Here is a 21,077-nt window from a genome sequence, read left to right as displayed (position 1 = left end):
ACTCCCAGAAATAGCCCAAGACACCCCCTTAAATCCCATCTCCAGCTAAAGACAAAGGATGTTACTGGTGGAGGTGGGAATGCGGGAGACCAGTCAATAGAGGCAACCAGGAAAAGTGAGGTAAACAAGAATAAGGTTGTTATGCAAATTTAACTTGTAGCCTTCTCCATTGATAAAAGTTTCTAGAGATTTAGTCATCCTTCTCTTCCAGGTACTGAGTTTCCCTTATAAATGTAAATATCTCTTAGGAAAGGGTAACTTACCGGTTTTCTGAGCTTCTCCTAGGTCTGGATTTCTTAAAAAATCATCAGCCTAAAATAATCTTGTGCCCAAAGGTATATTTTGGAGTGGCAAATTCTGCTCCTCTTCAGGACACTGACATCAAACTGGTTTGTAAGCACCATTATTAGAGTATTTAAGATAAAAATATTCACAAGAAAACTTAAATGTTAAGCTCATAAAAGAAATAAATTTGACAGAGGTAGACAGCAGTTCTACCTCTAAAATTTCACCTGTCACCAATAATGAGTTGTAAAACTAAAATTTTTATCAACAATAATAATAGTAACAAATGTATTAACCATGCAAAGGAAAGACAGAATTATATTTACATTTTTCTCTAAGAAAAATTATATTACACAGACATATGAAGAGAGGAGCAAAAGTTTGTAATAAAAAAAATTGTAGGGAAAAAATCATAGAAGTGGGCCAGGCAGTAATTAATAAAAATGCTGTGTGTATGGAAATTGAGATGTTTTGTATATATCAGCTGTTCAAATTTCATAATTTCTTGTGATTTATTAAAAATTAATATTAACTTTGGCACCTAGTTGCCTGCATTGCTCATGTATTTTTGACATCCTTTTTCATAAAGCACGTCCCCTGAATTTTAAGTTTCAGGCCTCACAACTTAGATCTGTCCCTGAGATGGTAAGAAGTAGTATGAAATTTTGATTGTAATTGGAAAGGGATAATATGGATGTGGCCATGATAGGGAACTAGGAAATAGAGGAATTGTGGAGGTTAATCACAATCTTGAAGACTTGAACATGTGACTGGCCAGCTTTTAAAATCTGAAGCTCCAAGTTGGTATTATGAAATTATGTGACCTCAGAGGCTGACTTCATGGACCCTCCCCTCCCTCCCCCGCCACATACACAGGGGCCCTTCACAAGGGGAGCCTCAGCTGCTCTGTCCATTTCAAACTTCCAAAAAACGTGGCTGCCTGAAGGATCCATATTTGTATTATCGCTGAGCAGGGAAAACAGGTGGCTGGGTTGTTTACTTATTCCCACACATGCTTGAATCTACCTCCTGCTTCCCAAATGACAGCAGAGAGCTCTTTTCTCTTTTTTAATGGCAAACAGGATGTAGGCTGATAGTAAGAACAGTAATGATAATAATAACTATAAGGAACAGAACGGACAAATATTAAAAAGAACTAGTAAAAATCTCTCTCACTCGGACCCTCAATTCCTCAACCCTATTTCAAGTGCCTGGACAGGACTGCAAGGGAAATGGTCGACCTCCGGGGGAGGGGAGGTGGAAAGTCTAGGAAGCAGGCGGAGGGAAAAAAAAGGAGACTCCGGGGATTAACCCTCAAGGGCTGATTCTCTCTGATAATCTGAGAAAGCCACATAGACATTCCGAGGAGATAACACACTTGACAAAAGATTTTCAGGTGCCGGGGGGCGGACACCTCGGCTCCAGCTGTGTTGTTGAGTTAATCGAGGACCTGAACTCACTGTTACCATGGCCTCGCTGGACAAAGTGCTGACGTGAACTTCACTCACTGTGTAGTCTGAGTCCTCTTTCCCGCCTAGGCACCATCTCCCGCTTACCTTGGAGTAGGCGTAGGCGGGCGCGCTTCTAGACCAGAGGAGGAGAGTAGCATCTGCCCGCGATTTGATCAGAGGCTATCCAAAGGCGAGGGCGAACACCAATGCGGGCCCACGACTGCATTGCCTATGCTCCTTTCCTGCTCCTGCTCCTGTCGACTTTGGGGCAAAAAAAATGGTGGGCTTGTGGCGCGGCGGTCAGGCTTGGGTACCAGCTCCCTACTGCATTGAAAGCAGGTTGGCCTCCGGCCCAGGAAGAGAGGAGGAGGAGGCAAATCCCTGGGTTCCCTGCAAGTGCAGGTGGAAGCCACCTGCAAACCACCGGAAAGGAAAGTGGGGAGGGGGGACCGGGAGCAGGTCCAGTACTGCAGTGTTCACCCACAGCCTCGTCTTCTATCCATTTTGATTCAGAAAATGGTGGGCAACGGGAATGCTGGGGAGGTGGGCGGGAACCGTGCGTGGGTGCGAGCTTCCTATTGCTGAAGACATGGGCGGGTGGGTGGAGGGAAAGATGGAGAGAGGTAAGCACACCGGATTCCTGCCGGTGGGGTGCTTGTAGACCCTAGGGGTGGGGGCGGGCAGACATGGAAGCAAATCCTTTCAGGGACTGCATTCCCCACACTCTCGCCCTGTCGCCCTGCGGAGTTGATGGAGTTCTGGAAAGGCGTGTAAGGAAAACATGGTCTTTTTTCACAAGAAAATTCCTGACATGCCACACTAGAAGGTTAGCAATATAGTTCTGGGTTTTTTTTTTTTTTTTTTAATTTTTCCACTTTTGTTCGGATCTTCTGTTTTTCCATGTACTTGGGTAACAAAGTTAAAAAGATTAAAAAGTATAAAATTCAAAAGGCTTTGTCAAATCATCAGATAATTGTTTTAACATCACTAATCCATGTCTGTCCCGCAATATGTTTTTGTTACACAATATGTATTTTAACGTTTCACAGGTAACTCTTGCATCCTAAACTTTGAGAGCCATCTCTTGTCAGGTTAGGCTAAGCTTATCCTGGGGTAACAATCCCCAAACTTCAGTGGCTTAACATGGTTTAGTTTCCAGCACACAAGGAATGCCCAGCACCCCTTGGTGAAGGTCAGGGGTGAGGGGGCTCTGATTCCTAGTCTGTCATGGACCCCAAGCTGACAGAGGCTCCACAACCTGGAACCTTGCTGGTTACTGTGGCAAGGGGAGAATGCCATAGAAATCTCTCACCTCCTCCCTCTATAAAGTCACTGTAGTCTAGAAGTAACAGAAGTCACTGCCATGCACAGCTGATTAGCCAAAACTAGTCCCGTAGCCTCACCTAATGATAAGGGGCCGAGGGAGCTATGCGATTAGAAGTATAGTTTTCTGTGTGTGGAGAGGCAGTGTATAAACAGAAAATATTCATAAAAATTCCAGGGGGAGTGCCTTTGTAAAGCACTAGAAGAAAAAATTGAAAATTGTAAAGAAAAAGTGACAAGTTTCTATGGAACAAAGCAAGAATGAATGAACCCTTGGCTTTTTCTTTTCCCTCTATGTTGTTATTTTGGGGGAATCTTCAGACTATTCTTTAAGCTTGATGGATGCTGGTCCAGCTGGATTCTGGCTGGAGTGAGATGAGAGTCCAGCAACACACCAGTTCTATAGGACAGGATGAATCTAGCCCCTGGGCAGGATGTGGAGGGGCTCCCCCAAGGCACACCCCTCTCCAGGGTGGTCTGACATTGGTTTCTCTGCTCCAGCCCGCAGCGGGCACCAGACTCTTCTAGGCTGAGGCCCAGACTGTCCTAGACATGCATACCTGGAAGACGACTGTCCCCATTGCAGGTCAGAGCACTTTGCCTCTCCTTCCTTCTCCCTCCCTCTTTTGGGGAACCTTCTATAGGGGAGGAGATAAAGCCCAAGGATTCCCAACTGGAAACACTGGTTGGGATACTTGAGCAAACAGGTGTCTGGCCTGGGCCTAACCAGGTAACTTAGGGCTGAAGCAGAAGGGCCTGCCCTTTCTGTCAGAGTCCAGTGAAGTACCCGCCCCCATCCCGAAATGGAGTTAGACCTCAGACAAGACCTCACCCATCCCTCTCCCACTCACCTTGCTCAGATTCCCAGAAGGGCCTCAGATGTGCCCTGGCCTGTTTGGATGGTTCTGTGGTGACTTTAGGTCTGTGTGTGCTGGTGCGGCGCTTCTGATGTTTGCGTCAGCCCAGGCCCAGAGGTACAGATGCCCCCAGGTAAAGGGAGCTTTAAAGGCCTGTGGTCTTACAGCTCAGGAGAACAGAGGTGTCACTCCTGTGTGAACACCCCTATGCACTGCAGTTCCAGGGGTCAGGGCAGTCAGGCTGTGGGTTGGTGTGAAGACGTTTTGGGGGTGTTGATGGTGGAGGGTCAGCAGCATCCAGAGCCTGGTTTCCTGGGCCTCTCACCACTTCCCTGCTCACACAGAAGGCTGGTATCCCTGTCACATGTCCAAGAAGCTACCAGCCTGCCAACTCCAGAGCACAAAGCACTGAGGGTCCAGGACCCTGGAGAGAGCTGTGTGCTAAGCAGGATGCCCACAATGCCTGGGAGTGGGAGCCCCTCTGGTGAGGAAGCACAGAGGGATCAGGTTCAGGGTTCTTACAAAACACTCAGGCGCCAGAAGGTATGTGGACGACTGCCAGGAAAAAGTCACCAGGTCTTTGGTGGCCAGGGAGTCACATAGCTCAAATATTTCCTCAAAAGAACCTTTAGATCTCCCCTGACATTTATGCGAAGGCCACATTTGCTCCAGATTGTTCCCATACTCTGAGCACATTTGAGCAGCCAGAGCCAGGCAGTTTCTGCTCGTGGAAGGACTCCCTCAACTTTGCTTGTCCTCACTGGCCTGGCACAGACTCTCTTATTATTGCACCACAGTCTGAGACTCTTCCTGCCTTATCTGCCTTCGTTCCCTCTCTTCTTTCCACAGATGTGAGCTGTGCATCACAGTCTGAAGGCTTTTCCCAGGTCATCTGGCTCCTTCCTCTATTTTTCATAGGTGTTCCCCCAGTAAATCTCTAATCTTGTCTAATCCTATCTCGGCACTTGCTTCCAGGAGGGCCTGCACCGATACACAGGCTCAGGGTATTTTCACAAATGGAAGCTCATGTTTCACATTTCTCAATAGCTGTACTGTTTTTCAGAGAGGCAGGGTAGTATAGTAAAAAGCCTGACTTCACTGGGTTGAAGTCCCAGGTCTGTTACTTTTAGCTGTGTGTCCTTGGCCTCTGTGCCCCTTTTCTAAAACCAGGACAATGACATTACTTCCTCTTAGGATTGTTGTGAGGTTATATGAATGATTTTTATAAAGAGCACTTAGTCTCTCACACATATTAAATAATATCAGGTTATTTTACCATCTCTGGTAGATGAAGGTAGAAGAGGGGAAGGATCTTATCAAGTATTATAGCTATAGATGAGCTTCGCTCTGGAACTCTCAAGGTTCTAGAATTCTAAGTGTATATGCTTTAGTGACTTTTACCTAGAAGCTAAAATTAAGGTACAGGCAAACACATGAACCAGTGAAATGGCATGATGATTCCCCTAACTTTGAATTATTTAACAAAATCCAGAGTATCTCCAACTTCTGTTCTTCCTTATACAGACTTTCACATTTTGAAATGTCTATCTATATAAACTGTTAACCATTATTATTACAATAGTTCACAGTTCATGATATATTTTAAAATCTCATTTGATTCTAGGAAAAGCTCAGCTAGGTGTTACCTCATAATGAATTATGAAAAAAATGAGGAAACAAATAAGGGTTCAATTCTTAATGGTATCTTTAAAAACCCTTAAGAGTCTGAGGACCTCAGGTTGAGAACCATAGATCTTAAAAATATATTATCACCCTTTTCTTTTGGGAAGGGAAACAGGTGAGAGAATTGTCATTTTTGAACATTTATTCTGTACCAGAAAATTTTCTTAGGCAAGACAAGGCTTATATTTAATGGCTACCTTCTTTACTTTCTAAGTGTTTAACTGGTGTCATGAGGTTATTTCACAACCTGCTTCCATTGTGAAATCCACGTACATTATCCTGAATGGAAAACTTATTTTTGTTGTTAACCGTATTGATGAAAATTACAAATGACAATTATAACATTATGGAACCACCATGTTAGCTAGGCATTGAATCTGATGGGGTAAATACATTCTTAAAACCACCCTTCAGTTTCAGAAGGGAAGCCATTTAGTCATCTAGATGGCTAGATGAAACTACATCACCTGTGTAGTTTAAGATGAGAAACTTGCTAAATCAACAGATTTGGATAATTTGGGTATAGTTATTGTAATTGTCTATTTTTTTAGTCAATAGGATAGCCTGGTTTACATCCTAATAAAAGTACTTTAGGCCTCTCCTGAATATTCCTAATGTATTTTTTAAAAATGAAGAAATAAGCTAACCACCTATGAAATGGGAAATATTGAATTATGTCATTGAGATATTAACATGTGTATTGTGTTCTTATATTTTTCTTTCCTCTCATTTTCTGCAGAGATCCATGAGAGTGAGGTTTGTGGCAGAGCTGGAGACAGAAGGTACTTGAAGCCAATTGGTTTTATATTTTGAAAAGGATTATATCCTGACAAAATCAAGCTAGGTTTCACTAGGTGGGAATGGAGGCCATGTGAAGGTAGCAAGAGAAAAGAGGTCAGGATTTGTAGGTCCTTCCAGTAGCAGAGACATGAGTATTTTCCCTTATCAGGCCCCAGGGAAGACTCTGGTGGGCTCAGGGAAGCTGGGAACTAGTCTTACCAAAGATCCCCCTACCCAAGGGTTGATGGAAGCAGCAGGGACAAAGGATCTGAAGATACTGGGCCAATTCAGTAAAGGTGCACCTCATCCCCAGCTAGTGTGGAGAGTCATCTGATGTCAGCAGGGATCTCCTCAGGCTTTGGTGCTAGATAAGACCGTAGGATATCTGTACAACCAATAGAGATGGGGAATCCTCAATAATAACTTTAGTAAGTATCCCACCAACATGCTACGGTTGGATCTCAGGGTCATATTTATGTTCATTTAGAGGCAATGTGATATTTCTAACACGGTCAGGCATGTGTGCTAAGGAAATGGCTACCCACTCCAGTATGCTTGCCTGGAAAATCACACGGACAGAGGAGCCTGGTGGGCTATAGTCCATGGGTTCAGAGTAGGACACGACTGAGCAACTAAACAATTTTATAAATAATAAACTATTCTTATACTATAGAGATGATGTGTTTACTTGTATACTAGGCTTCCTGTTAAATGGATAAAAGTCCTTGTTAAGAACTCCTCTAGTTGGCTAAGGCCCTAGGTCCCAGAGAGAACATAATAATTCTAATATATGACAAAGTATGAATGATGGTTAGTTTCAGGTATGTGTGTGCTAGAAATCTCATCTGCCTTCCCCCCACCAATCTACTTTTATTCCCTGCTGTATCCCCCAAGCTTACCAATGTAGATATATCAAATGTCATCTTTGCCTTTTGATTTCCAATGTGGCCAAAGGGAAATACCGAGCAGTAGATGAGGGCAGGTACTTCACCCCAGTCCTTCCGGGATTCTGTCTTCCTCAAGGTTTCTGTGAGCTAACTGCATCTTGAATATTCCATTCCATTCCAGTCATTCCTCCTTCCCCTCCCCCTGCTCCTTCCTCTCACTCCTCCCCAGCTCCTATTCCAGTCTTCCCCCCTCCCTCCTCCCTCTCCTCATCCTGCTCTCTCCTCTCCTCCTGTCTAGACGTAGTAACACCATGTTACAGACTGAATTGAGTTACCTCCAAACTCATGTTAAATTCCTACCACCGCTTGGGACCCGACCCCAACACAGTATCTCATACTGTGGCTGTTTGGAGACAGTCTTTATAGAGGTAACTAAGTTAAAATGAGTTCATTAGGGTGAGCCCTAGTCTAAGACGACTGGCCTCCTTTTAAGAGATTAGAATTTTTAAGTTACCCAGTCTGTGGGTGACTCCTCGACTGACAACTTGGGGAAAATTCTCTATTAAACTCAAATCATCCATTTTGGGTCCCATTTACTTCTTCAGACCTTGACAGACCCAGGATTATATGTGATTCTTATTCTGTTTGTTCTTAGTGTATTTTCCAAAGTTTCTGTGGTAACCATAGAATACTTTTTTCACTAAAGTAGTAAGTGTTGTGAAGCAAAACTTCGCTTGACTAGGGGATTTTCACAGAAGACGGATTTATCGTCACAGGTGTCCAACACTGTCCCTCTTCTCCACAGACTCCCTAACTCTAGGATTCCCAATCTTATGTCCAAGGGTTTATTGAAGCATTGGGAACATGGCATTAATGCTGGAGCTGGAAAAGCTGCCATCCTTGTTCCCAAATCCACAAGTATGTCTAATACTGGAGGTGGCTCCCCATGCTTCCTCTGGTGGGAAACAGCAATGCTCTCCCTAACTTTAAAGGAGTGTTGCAGTACCCATTAAATATCCTATTATACTAGCCCAACTCATAGAGACAAGGGGCCTCAGGAACAAAAGTGGCTCTTATAAGCATCAGTAGAAAGCAATCCCACCCTGAGCAGCCACACAGAGGGGAGAGAAGAGAAGCTGACCTGGCAGGGTGCATCCCAGCTGCTACACCCAACAATAAAAGGAATTCTTTCACTAGGAGTCGGAACTCTCTCCTTTAGTACCACCTAGATCTTTCCTGAGCCCATTAAAGACACACTGCAAATTGCTTGCTTTGAAATTTAGAAACAAATTTTATTTAAGATCTGAAATAACGATTCCTAAAATATCAACTTCTCCGGAAAACCATGGCTACACAATAATGCATTGCCTCTATCATGTTAGAACGTGCATTAGACTCAAATACAAAAACCATGAAACAAACCACCATCCTTCAACAACTTGAGCAAAGATAGAATGAATGCCTAAGGAACAACATAGATGGACTTGCAGAGGATGGGCTGTTTTACTTCAAGCACCATAAAAAAAAAAGCACAATTGCATGGGTTTTCGGGTATATACATTAAGTTGAACCTTTGGCACTAGGAATCAGGGCATTTTTCACGTAGCATTAACACATATTAGAAAATTGTGTAGTGTCAAAGGGATAGAACCACCAGCATTCAAGCAATGTTGTCAACTAGGCAATAAAATGTTCTACTGAATGTTTCTTCTTTGTCTAATTACTGCATACACTGGTAGCAACTTTGAAATGAGAAAAGGAGCTTACACTCCTTTTATTTTCTGTTTAGGAGAAAACAGAAAACTGAAACATAAGCCCTGTTATACATTAACGATTTTAAAGAGTATCAATTATACAAGAAAAAAGACTAAGAACAAAAAGAGCGTTTACAGATACCAGACGTAACAGCGAGTGGTCAGTAGACCCTCACAGGGCTTTGCGGTGGTACTCAGCAGAAGCCACTTTATAATCGCTGGCAGTGAACAGAGACGCAGCATTTTTTGCCAGGTATTTCAGGAAATCATGCAAATAGCCCAACAATAATGCAAGGCTCTTCTCATCAAGGGGCGTGTATGCCAACATTGCCCCAATTCTTACAAATAATCTCAGGAGGTGTGGTGCCCCATAAACCTGGGACATTGGTGCATCAGGGTGAGCCAAGAGAATTTCGGCATACTGGGGCCTCTCAAATTTGTAGAGCAGCTGGGTGCCCAACATCACATTGAAATACTCTTTTATCCCTCCCACCACCTCATTAACTGCATACTCCTTGTTGTCAACATTGCCTTGCGATCTTTTGCAGTTGGCGTATTCTTCCAAAATAGTATCCACGTTTTTCTTGGCTGGGAGTTGGAAAAGTTGCTTCTGCCTGGTGACTAAGTCCCAGTCCTCAACAAGCCATGGTTTTAATTCTTCAGGAATCTTCACCTTAACTTCCATTCTATTCTTAAAAGCATCCTCACTTTCAACTGTGGGGTCTGCCCGGGCCCTTTTCTTCCGAGGTGGCTGGGGTGCTTCGCTGGTGCTGCCACCATCTCCATTCCCAGGGGTCTTCTGTTTGTTCCTTCTGGTCTTCCTCACCGACCCTGATGGGGGGTTCTCAGCAGAGCGACCCCCCCATCTGCCTGGGAGTGCTGCTTCCAGATTCTTCTGCTGGGGACCAGCTGTCTTCTTTCCAGAGGACCCTCTCATTTTACTTCTTTGCATATTGCTTCTAGTTGGTTTTTTGAAATTGTCTTCTTCGGCAGATTGGTGTCCACGGGTTTGAGAACCCTGCTTTCTGGAACTCATTCAACCCTGTTTTTATTCCAACCACTGTAATATATAAAACATTTTATTTGGTTGTTTTCTATGGAGACCTTGAACACAGTGTGCTTCCTAAAGGCCTATTAAAGCACAACACACACTACTCTCTTGAAATCTGGATTTCAGATCCTATTTCAGGGCCAACCAATTAATTGTTAGTGACTTACTACCTCTTTGCTCACTCTTTGATCCTCACTACCCCTCACCCACTACTCTCAGCCTACCCAGTCACTCATCAGACCTGCCCATAAATTAGTTTTTTGATGTCACTCAAAAGACAAGAATATAATTTCAGAGAAAGAATGAATTAAACTACAAAAGGCAGAGGAGGTGAAATTCAGGATTTCTGAACAGGAAAAATGACAAGACAAAAGAAACAAGAAAGATTAATTTAGCTGCCTGGAAGCAAAATGCATACCAGCAAAGGTTTTTGTCTAAGTCCAGGTAGGCCTGAACTAGGCTGATGACAGAGTCAAGAGAAAGTGAACAGAGAACTTGGTAAATGAAGGAGAGAGAGGAGTCACAGGTGGCCCTACAATTTCAGGTCTGGGTAATTAATGAATTAGTAAAAGCACCAATTTTTAATGGTTAGTTTGGAATTAGTAATAAAATAGGAAACAAGTTAATTCATTCATTCAAGTTAGTCTTCATATATTACTGTTTATGTACTTTGGAACAGGTATTATGCCAGGTACTAGGGATTCGAGTATCTAAAGTGACAATTATGAAACAAGGTTAGTATAGTGATAGTTATATAAACACAGGATATTTTTAGAGCAAACAAGAAATGGTACCTAATGCTACTTTCAGCAATAGCTTGTTGGCGGTGATAAACTGGTGAGGGATAAAGTCCATGATGACTGCCAGGGTTTTGAGAATGGGTGATTAGGTGACAGTATTATCACCAAATAAGACTGTATCTAGAAGAGGAGGAAACAGACTGGAGAGGAAAGTTTGGTATAGACCGATTAAGTGTGAGGTATGCAGTTAAACATGTGACTTTAATGCTTAGGTGAGAGGTCAGAAGCAGAAATGGAGACCTGAGTGTAATCATCATATAGATAGGAATAGAAATAGTTCCTGGATGATAGAGGAAGAACTGAACAAGTCTAGAATTCTGGACAAACCTAAGAAAGAATTATACTTAAGGGATGAGCAGAGAGAAAGACTACCAAAAAAAAAAAACAAAAAACCCACAAGCAAAAATGGTCTAAGCAGCCATAGGAGAATTAGGACAATGTTATTTTGGAATCCAAAGAAGTTGAGAATTTCAAGAAGGAAAAAGATGATTTACACTGTAAAATGCAGCAGAGGGTTAGTGAGATAAAGATGAAAACAAGTTTTCTGTGATTCTTACGGAATGACAGATTAAACAAGTCCTTTGACTTACGCAATCCTCTTCTTTCCCTGCCAAGAACTCCTAGTGTTTTCCCAGATGGAATCTTATAGATCTTCTGGGATGGTCGTGGAGATGAGGTGAGACACAACCTAGAAAGGGGAAGCAGGCATCAACAATGACCTTTTGTGAAATCCAGGAAAAAGAAAAAATAACCTAACTTTAAAACATGTGGTTTACAATTGTGATATCAGAGAAAACACATGGTTCTGCTGTTAAGAGATACTTCTACTTCAGTTAGGCTGTCATTTATGGGTTGTGAGGCTCTGGGCAAGATATGTTAAGCTTTCTTGGCCTCTTTCATCTATGGAATGTGGCGAATTACCCCTAGGTAAGAATTTCATAAATACAATGTGGCTGAACAGCCAACACAGTACCTTGCAGGAGTATCTGCATATGTGAATAAGGATACAAGGATGTTCATTGCAGTGGTGTTTGTAATACTGAAGAACTGGAAATATCTATTCTTCAATAGGGAAATGACAATAGAAACTATGATGTATGCACACCACGGAAGAACATTCAAATGAATTAAGCAGATTCATGTAGTGATGTGGGATGATGTTCAATTATACACTATTAGGTAAACAGGCAAGTTGCATAATGTATAATGTTTACAACAGGATCCCAGAGATAGCCCAAGTGGAGAAATAAGCATGTTTTAGATAGTTCTTATGAACAGCAAGGTCCAACTTCTGTGTTTTAAACTGACGTGTATACATCAGAAAATATCTAGATGAATAAATATCAGACTATTAAAACCAGGGTTCCCTCTGGGAAAGAATGAGATGTGATGGTGGACAAGCCTGAAACCAGGTTTCTCTGGTAACCACAATTTTAACCCATAGAAAAAGCCCTTTTGCCAATTGCTAGGCCCCCTGAGATTATGTGAGCAGGTGTCAGGGAATCCCTGAAGGGGAAATGAGGTAAGTAATACTAGAAAACTAGAGCCCTGCATCAGGGAAGTCAGTTATTGGCAAGAGGCCTGGGTGCTATCACTAAGCATATGATTTCCTCTGACAGAACACAAAGCTCTCAGCGGAAATGCCGAGCAAAGGTGCTCTTCAGCATCAAAATTTGTGAATACAGACACTGACCCTGTAGGAATCAGAACCTTCTGGCTGAGAGGGATATATAGACACATCCTGTTAAGGATCAGATGTGGTTAGTGTTTCATGGTATTACATCGTAAGCTACTAGGCTTACAAAATGTTTCTTACAAAAATTTTACTGTAACTGGGACAGAGGGGACACAGTATGTGAGGATATCAGAGTTAAGTAATAGAGGTGATATCCAGAAAACCTACCTGAGGAATAATGGGCAGAGCTTCCACAAACAAGGGGACAGTTAAAATACCAACTACAAAAAGCAAGACGGCCCAGTGCCAAGCAGACTGCAAAACACACAGAAGTGGAGCAAGGCTGCAGAGAAGTCTTCTGGATGTCACACTGGTCATCAGCAGTTCCTTACTGAGGAACCTAAGAATGACCGCTGAACCTCCTGTATATTATGGCATCGATTACACTTATTTATGCAAAGAAAACCATAAGGATTTCTACATGGTTTTCATTAAGTGGGTGAATTTCATCATTCTTTACAAATTCTATTATTCATATCAAGTCCAAAGTTGAATGAAATGTCTGACATTGGACAGGAAAATACCCAGGTTTGTGCTCAGACTGAATAAAGCCAAGGAAGCAGCCTTTCTTAGAATGGTCTCAGTACCTTTATTTTCATCTGAGTATCCCACAGATCAAGCAACTATTACTACCTGGAGTCAGAAGCCAGATATCAAAGGGAGGAAAAACCATCCTTTTGATGTCTGCCTCCTACTTGTAATACAAACTTATTATTAGGGTCACTGCACTTTGCACCTCCCTTGCTAGAAGTTTACATCACTCCATCACTTGGTGACATACACGCTGTGGATATTCCTCATTAAAAACGTTAGCACTACACATTGCTTTGAGCTGTTTTAAACTAAATGTGCCAGTTTGAGTTTGTTTACTGGCTTGGTGTACCTACTTGTTATTTGCATCATGCTTCCTCCCTTCAGCTACCTCATCTACCAGGAAAAGTCCCATTACATTTCCTAACTACTCTAGCCCCATCTCTGATACCATATGAGCTGTCAGTACTCCACAACTTAGTATTTACTTAAATGTTTCACCTGTTCTGCTTATGGAACTACACCACTAATCTCCACCTGTCATAAGCTTTGTGTAATATGTATCTCTCACTTTCTGCAGCAGCACTTAGGTCCCTTCTGGGTATACATTAGTGAATCACTGAGGAGGTGATTCAGCACATGGGGAAAATGGAAGCACAAATTAAGAATGACGGTCATCAAATATTTTCCCACTTGTTCCCTACGTCAGTTCTAGGGTATGCCAGAGAAAACATGTTCGTATGTTTGTGCTAGTTTTCTATCTTCTATTTCTGTGTAAATCCTTGAAGGTTTGGTATCAAATCTTAGATATTTAAAACCTTCCTATTTTGACGGATCATTTCCCCATGTTAGTAAGGCTGGAATATGCATACATCTTGAGAGCTGTATGAGATGAAACCAAATGGGCATACTTTCTAACCACCCTCTTTCTGGAAAGTGATCCCCCCCCCCTCAATTTATCCTGTAATTAAAAGATTTTTTTTTGCCCCCAGATGTGGATTTAGTAGCTTAAAATATGCTGCCAAATTACTTCTCTCACAATTTGTACCAATTTTCAAACTCACAACTCTGGTCTGCACTGTAACCTGATAAGGAAAATAGGTGCTTGTATTTCTTTTATTAGCTGTCTTGGTATTTTAAAAAAATGTGTTTCCTGACCAGGTATATTTTACATGTCCTCTATTCATTTTGAGTTGGTTCTTAAGAGTTTTTTATAGTTGCTTATCAATTGTTATATCTGGGCAAATATTTCTCCCAGTTTATAGTGTCTGATGAGATTTTTAAAGATGCATATGATGAAATATGTGGTTTTTCCATTAAGCTTAAAAATTGATGACATTTTAATGGATTTTTAAAACATATTAATTCCTCAACCCACCCAAAAACTATTTATGTTGTGAACTGAAAATCTATATTCCCAAGTAATTAATTTTGTGGTAGCATTTGAGTAATAGTTCCTTTACATAATCATAAAACTATTACATAAACACCAAAATATATAGATATGGGCATCCTCTTACCACCTTCCCTCCCTGATCTCAGAATATGTCTTCAAATCTTTTTATGTACACATTCACACAGAAACCTACTTTTAAAACTAAATGTGTCTGTTATGCTCTTATTGTGATTATGTATCATGGATTTACATTGTCTTGACAAAGGTGAGACACATATTGCCCCTCAGGTTTTCTCACTTTATCACAGGCATCTATGGCCACATACTTAGCTCATTCTTTTTAACATCCACATCATTCTACAATCTCCACATAGTATAATTTAACCAGTCCCATATAAACGAACATTTAGGCTGTTTCCAACACTTCATTATTACAGAAATGTTGTTAACAGATATCAGTGTATAGATATATTAGCGTATTAAGTAAGTATTCAGAAGGGCATTCTCAACTGCTTCAAAGGGTTTGCTTATTTACAACTTTGATGACTTAAGAGGTAAATTTAATTTGTGAAGAAATGTTTTAATTTGTACTCCCAGCAAAAATGTTAAGCTTATTCACCCACAACTTCAGTAACACTGGATAAACATCTTTTTGGGGAAAAAAAAGGGGGGGGGAATCTAATATGTAGGAAGATATTTTTATTTGAATTTGTGTGATACTGAGCATATGTTCAGATATTTGTATGTATCCATCTCTTATATATTTTGTCCCCGTTTCTACTATGTTGTTTTGTCTTTTATTGACTTCTAATAATTAAACACTAGGTGTTTTTGTGTGTTAGAAATATTTTTTCCAAACTGTCATTATTCTTCTAAGTGGGTCACTGTGTGTATAAAAACACAAATGTGTCAACTTTTCCCTTTGTGAACTTTGGCATGTCATGCCTGGGGAAAATGCTCCCAAATCAATATTCTAAATGACTTCCTGTATTCTCTCTCAGTATTTTATAGTTTCTTCCAAATATTATGCCTAATTTTTTTCTAAATTAATAGAGCCTATCCTTTCCCCACTGATTTGAACTGTTTTATAACATTCTAAATTATATGGATCTTTAAAGGTACTTAGTTTCCAATGATTTTTGATTATTCCATTTTTAAAGGTATCACTGTTTCTAGGTTATCCAGTCTGTCATAATGATGTCTCCTCTCCCACCAGTATCAACACTGGTTTAATCATCATAATTTAAAGACATAAATATTGCCCTGGAATTAACACTTGTAAAGGGGTTCCAAGGATGTTTGGTGAAGTATAAATTAAACAGAAAACCACTGGGGTCAACCTGGAGGACTATCAATAGTGATTTGGCAAAACAAAACACGGCTTACTCTTTATATGGACTATCATACTAGTTAAAGGAATGCCACTGTGAATGGAATCAAACATCTCTATAATGGACATGAAGACATCCAAGACAAGTTGTAAAACAGTATCTATAATATGATAGCATATTTATGTAAAAAAAAACACCAAAGAATATTATATATATATATCCTACATTTTAAACAGGTGCATAATTTAGAGATCTAGAAGGAAATAGAACTGATAATGCAGTGGTTAACTCTGGGGAGAGTAACAGAAATGGGGGCCTGAGGAAAGGAAACCTGGGCCTACTCTGTAACATTTTAGCTTTTTATATTATGAGACTGATTCACATATCAATTAAGTGACTAAAGATTTACACTAAAATATGCATATTTAAAATCTTATTTTCGGATCTATTCTTATTCATGGTTCTAACATACAGCTGGACTTAAGCATTGTATATCATATACTTTGTATGCATAACATTTGAACTGGTTTCCTTCTCCCCTTATGGATTCTGTCCATCCTCAGAGGCCCAGGTCAAGGTCCTTTTCCCCCTTGAGGCTCCTTCAGGTTACCTTGACCCTTGCCTTCTCTGGGCTGCTACTGGCCTAACAGTCCACCTCTCTTTCACCGTTAATCATTCTCCAAATAGCCTCCCATGAAGAGGTTCTGTGCCCTCCCCCTTCCAATCTGTTGCATCTTTCCCACCAGGGCAGTGTGCCCTCCTCTGCAACTTAGCTTTCAGAAGGGGGGGAGAAAAAAGTAGCAAGGAAAATATAGTGACTCCATGGGAAAATAAAGCTGTCAAGAGACTGAAAAACCTTCTTTCATCTCCTCACGCAAATGATGGGCTATTCAGGAATACATACTCCATTTACTGACATTTTTGTGTATGACTGTGTCAGAAATGAATGTGAACAAATCCAGTGGTTTGTTGGAATAAATCTTTAAATGCATATACACTGTGTCAGTTACATTTATATCAATTCTGGATCTTGGAACATTTAACATTTTATTTTTTGAGTCTGAGACAAAAGAGGAATACTATAAAACCTGTTAGCAGACTGAATATGGTTTTGATTTGCTAGTTAAAAATTAGTTTCTAGAAATTTCCTTATAAATAAATATGATCAACATACTCAATACCTTTCTAGAGTGTTAGGATAAGTCAGAAGTTATAATTTCAGAATTCAGTTCTAGTAGTAACCGCTGCTTCTGGAAAATCAGGAGAGAAATCAACAGTATTATTATTATTATTATTAACAACTCCAAAAAGGTATCTATTGCTTTTATTAGCGCGTGTGTGCCTGTGTGCATATGCACAAGTGTGTAAAACAGGATGTACCAGAGGGACTAATAGTCACAATGATTAATTAAATCAACTACTTATATGTGCCAAACAATTTACATGTAATTTCCTTAATAATCCAATGAAGTAGGAACCATTATCTTTATTTTACAGATGAGGAACTTTAGAGACAAAGTGAGTAAGTATTCTGCCCAGGATCCTACAGTGAGTGGCAGAACCAGGATTTAAATTCAGGAAGTCAGTATTTGCTCTTGACCACTCAATTATGCTGCATAGGGAATGCCACAAACTTTAAAAAATATATATATAGATGCACGGCTCTAACTATAGGCAGTATTAGAGAGTATCCTTTACCAAGGAATGTAAGATTACAGGGCCCACTGATTTTTAGGCACTTTCTATACTGAAAGCACAGATGGACTTAGCTCCATCCTTCCATTCTTAGAATGTAGAGTGCTTTCCTCGACAGGCCCTTATTAATCCTCAAAATATTCCTAGATAGTTATCAAGGTTATGTGGAATTATCTTGCTTGAGAACTGAGGCCAGGAGAAGGGAGGCACTTACCCAAGATTCTGTAATGAGGGATGTTCTGCAATCAGGATCAGACCTGATCCTCACTACACAGCAAACTTAGTTTTTCTGATGGTAGTCTAGAAGGTCAAACAAGGGGACAGCAAAGGACATAAAGATATGAGATGAACGTTTTGTTTTCCACCAATGCATTTTAACATACACAAAGGACACCAAAGCTGATAAAAAACGTACAAGATTTTTCCCCCTTTCTTGTGGCTACATTTTCAAATTTACCTTATTGTACATTTATCATGATTTCCGATAATTTGTTTTTGCTTTTTTCTAAGTTTTATTAAGGATAATTTCAAATGCATAAAAATGTAGGGGAATAATATAAACCTTTGCGAATCTATCATCCAGCTTCAACAATTACCAACTGAAGGCCATCTTGTTTTATCTGTAACCCCACCCACTGCTCGCCGCCCCCCCCCTCTTGTTTTTCTCAAGAGCACTGAATAGCTGACTTTCTGTATTTTATTATGGAAAAATTCAAACATATACCAAGGAAGCTAGAACAATACAAGGAATCCCATAAGCTCATCACTCAGCTTAAACGATTAATTTAGTGCCAATTTTGTTTTATCTATGCCCCTCGCCACTTCCCCTTACCGCTGAGCTAATTCTGAAGCAAATCCTAGACATCAAGGTATTTTGAAGCCAGTCTGAATGCTTTTATTGTTTAATTCGTATTTTCGTATATTTCTGTAAGCTACAGGCAATTTGAAAACATAACCACAGTATTATTACGTCTAAAACATCGTCATTAATTCCTTAAAAAAAAATCAAATGTCGAATCCGTCTTTAAAATTTCCTGATGCATCTTTAAGTATTTTTTTATAGTTGATTTCCCCGAATCAGGATTCAAACAAGGCCTACTCATCGCATGTGGTTCACCTCCAGCTAGCTCTCATTCCTCATTCTCCGTTTCTCCCCACCCCCGCTTTTTTTTTTAACTTTTCAATACGGAAAATTCCAATCCCCGCTATTTTGAGGTAATTGTCAAATAAATTATTTCATTGGTAAAGACTGATACGTCTCTTTTGTATCTCGAATTTCTTTTACGGAAGGAGGTGATAGGAAAAGCACTGTAAGGAACGACTTTACATAATTTTACGTTTTTTCTCACTCTATTACGCGGGTTTTTCTCTCCACAGTAATAGCTAACGTCTTCCGGAGCCACGGTGCGTATTAAGTTATTATACGTATTACATTACCTAGCAGTCGTATATTATACGCTCTAATATACAGCACACGCCTCTGAGGCACAAGTCTCTGAAGCAGATACTATTATTATCACCATTTTACAAACATGGAAACCGAGACACAGAAAGAACAGCCAGCCCAAGCTGGGCGTTGGCGAGTAGGAATTCGAATCTAGTTCTGCCCGATAGTAAAGCCATTAATTAATCTTGTCTGTATACGCGACGATAAGAGGAAATCGTCAACCCTTTCTCCCCACCCCCACCCCGAAACCTGAAACGAGGATCCAGTTCTTTCCGACAGACGACGACGTGTGATCACTGCCGACTCTCCAACCGCCATAGTAAAGCCAGGTTTCTCTGGCAACTGATATCCATAGGCAGACACGTCACCCTGGAGGCGGGCTTATGCCCTACAGCCAATCACAATCGTCTCATCTAAGTTTTAGAATGTTCTATAACCAAATGATTGGATGAAGCTCACCACGTCAGCAATGACACTCCGCCGCAGTAAAGGCGGGTGCTAGCAACCTGCTTCTTCACCGTTAAGGCTTGAAGGAAACCAATTACCTTTCTCCTTTAGTGAGGGCTCTGACCAATGACGTTCGCCCTCTTAGGTTTTCAGCCCGCCCTCCAAAAGCGCGACAGCGGTTGGGTCATAAGTCTATAGGGCAGAGTGTTCACGTGGCCCACTTTCACGACCCAGAGTTCCCCTGCCCAGAGGTTTCTTTCTTTCTTTTTTTTTTTTTCCTGCAGGGAGGCATTGTGGGTTCCCCCCCAACTGGGAAAGGAAGTGTCTACGTGGCCTGCGGAAACAGGATGGGCGGAAATGAGCTAAGGTCCCCGCGAGTGGGGAAGCGCTAGGTCAAATCTGCGGCCACGCCCCCGAACCTCTTGCGCAACTCCCGGAGGAAAAAAAAATAAAGGTTGACTGGGGGTTTTGATGTGTGTGCGAGTTGGGGGTGGGGGGTACTGCGGGCGCGCGGTGTCAGGGCTCCTGTGCGCAAGCGAGCCCGCGTGGCCTTGGCGTTGGCGTGTGCGCGAACGCCAGGCCTCGTGGCGCTGGAGGTGGCTGGTGTGCGCAGGCGTGCGCCTCTAGCGTCGGGGCTGGTGTGTGTTCTGGGGCGGGTGCGTGCGCGTGTGTGCGCGCGTGCGCGCGCGCGTTCTCTGCGGATCATTTTTCTACTTTATTTATGTTTGAAAATTATTCTTATAAAACGGAAATTTAAGCAATTAAGTTATGGCGACCATCACTGAGATAAGGGGTTTTCGCTAGAAATACTTCGGTCTCCCCTATCGATTTGATTTTAAACCCTAAAAATACACTTTCTTCCCACGTCTATCTCCGAATCAAAAATCCCGTTCTAAGCCGTAGCCCAGCAGCGGTTAACAACTAAATCCCCCATTCGCTTACTAGCAGTTCCAAAAAGCAGCTTTGCTGTTCCCTAATAGCCGTCTTCCCCCAACCCCCGCTCCGTCCCCCGTCCATCCCCCACCCCCAAGTTGCGTCCAATTCTGCCACAATATTTTGCTGAGAATATCTGTACACGACAGACTTCCCCTCCACTAGGGACTCCGAATTTCTGTGGGGGCTGAGGCTCTCTTACCTGCTTGTTCTGATTTCCAGGCAGAGTGCTCTTAACGCAAGTATGCACTCTAATTTTCCAGAAAGTTCTCCGTGTGAGGTTTATACCTTTTGAGTTTGCCACTAGATGCCGCCAAATTCCAGCAAAGGATTGGCTGTTTGGTCCCTGGAATTATGGGATTCCCCCATCCTTTTTTTTTTTTTTTCTGATTTGCTGAACTTTCCAATCTATAAAGATCATATATATCTTTCATTTCTCGAGAAAAATCGAATTAAGTTATTAATAGCCCTACCAGGTAGGGCTCTATTCAAATGTTTACCTCCTTTCTTTACTTCTTTCCTCCTTAAAAAAAAAAATTCCCCCCTCCCATCTCTTTCTTCTTGCCTTTTTTGGGGGTGCTGCTGCTGCTGCTGCTAAGTCGCTTCAGTCGTGTCTGACTCTGTGCGACCCCATAGACGGCAGCCCACCAGGCTTCCCCCGTCCCTGGGATTCTCCAGGCAAGAACACTGG

General features: G+C 41.5%; 1 protein-coding gene across 4 annotated transcripts; it reads right to left on the bottom strand.

Moving 5' to 3' along the window:
* Positions 1-8,533: 8,533 nt before the first annotated feature.
* On the bottom strand, positions 8,534-20,688 carry MORF4L2 (mortality factor 4 like 2). Of its 4 annotated transcripts, none has more exons than XM_052662987.1 (5): positions 20,589-20,688; positions 17,774-17,859; positions 17,046-17,114; positions 11,462-11,559; positions 8,534-10,080 (listed from the first exon to the last, which is right to left on the bottom strand). In XM_052662987.1, the coding sequence occupies exon 5, from the start codon at positions 10,054-10,056 to the stop codon at positions 9,193-9,195; it is 864 nt and encodes a 287-aa protein (XP_052518947.1). In that variant the 5' UTR covers positions 10,057-10,080; positions 11,462-11,559; positions 17,046-17,114; positions 17,774-17,859; positions 20,589-20,688; the 3' UTR covers positions 8,534-9,192. The 4 variants fall into 4 exon arrangements, with proteins under 4 accessions (XP_052518947.1, XP_052518944.1, XP_052518945.1 ...); XM_052662984.1 differs by lacking the exon at positions 20,589-20,688 and adding an exon at positions 19,256-19,408; XM_052662985.1 differs by lacking the exon at positions 17,046-17,114.
* Between the last annotated feature and the right edge of the window lie 389 nt (positions 20,689-21,077).

This window comes from Budorcas taxicolor, chromosome X (assembly GCF_023091745.1).
Source record: "Budorcas taxicolor isolate Tak-1 chromosome X, Takin1.1, whole genome shotgun sequence".
Lineage (NCBI taxonomy): Eukaryota > Metazoa > Chordata > Mammalia > Artiodactyla > Bovidae > Budorcas > Budorcas taxicolor.
The sequence above is the reverse complement of the archived record's forward strand: the minus strand, read 5'-3'. Positions and strand labels throughout refer to the sequence as shown.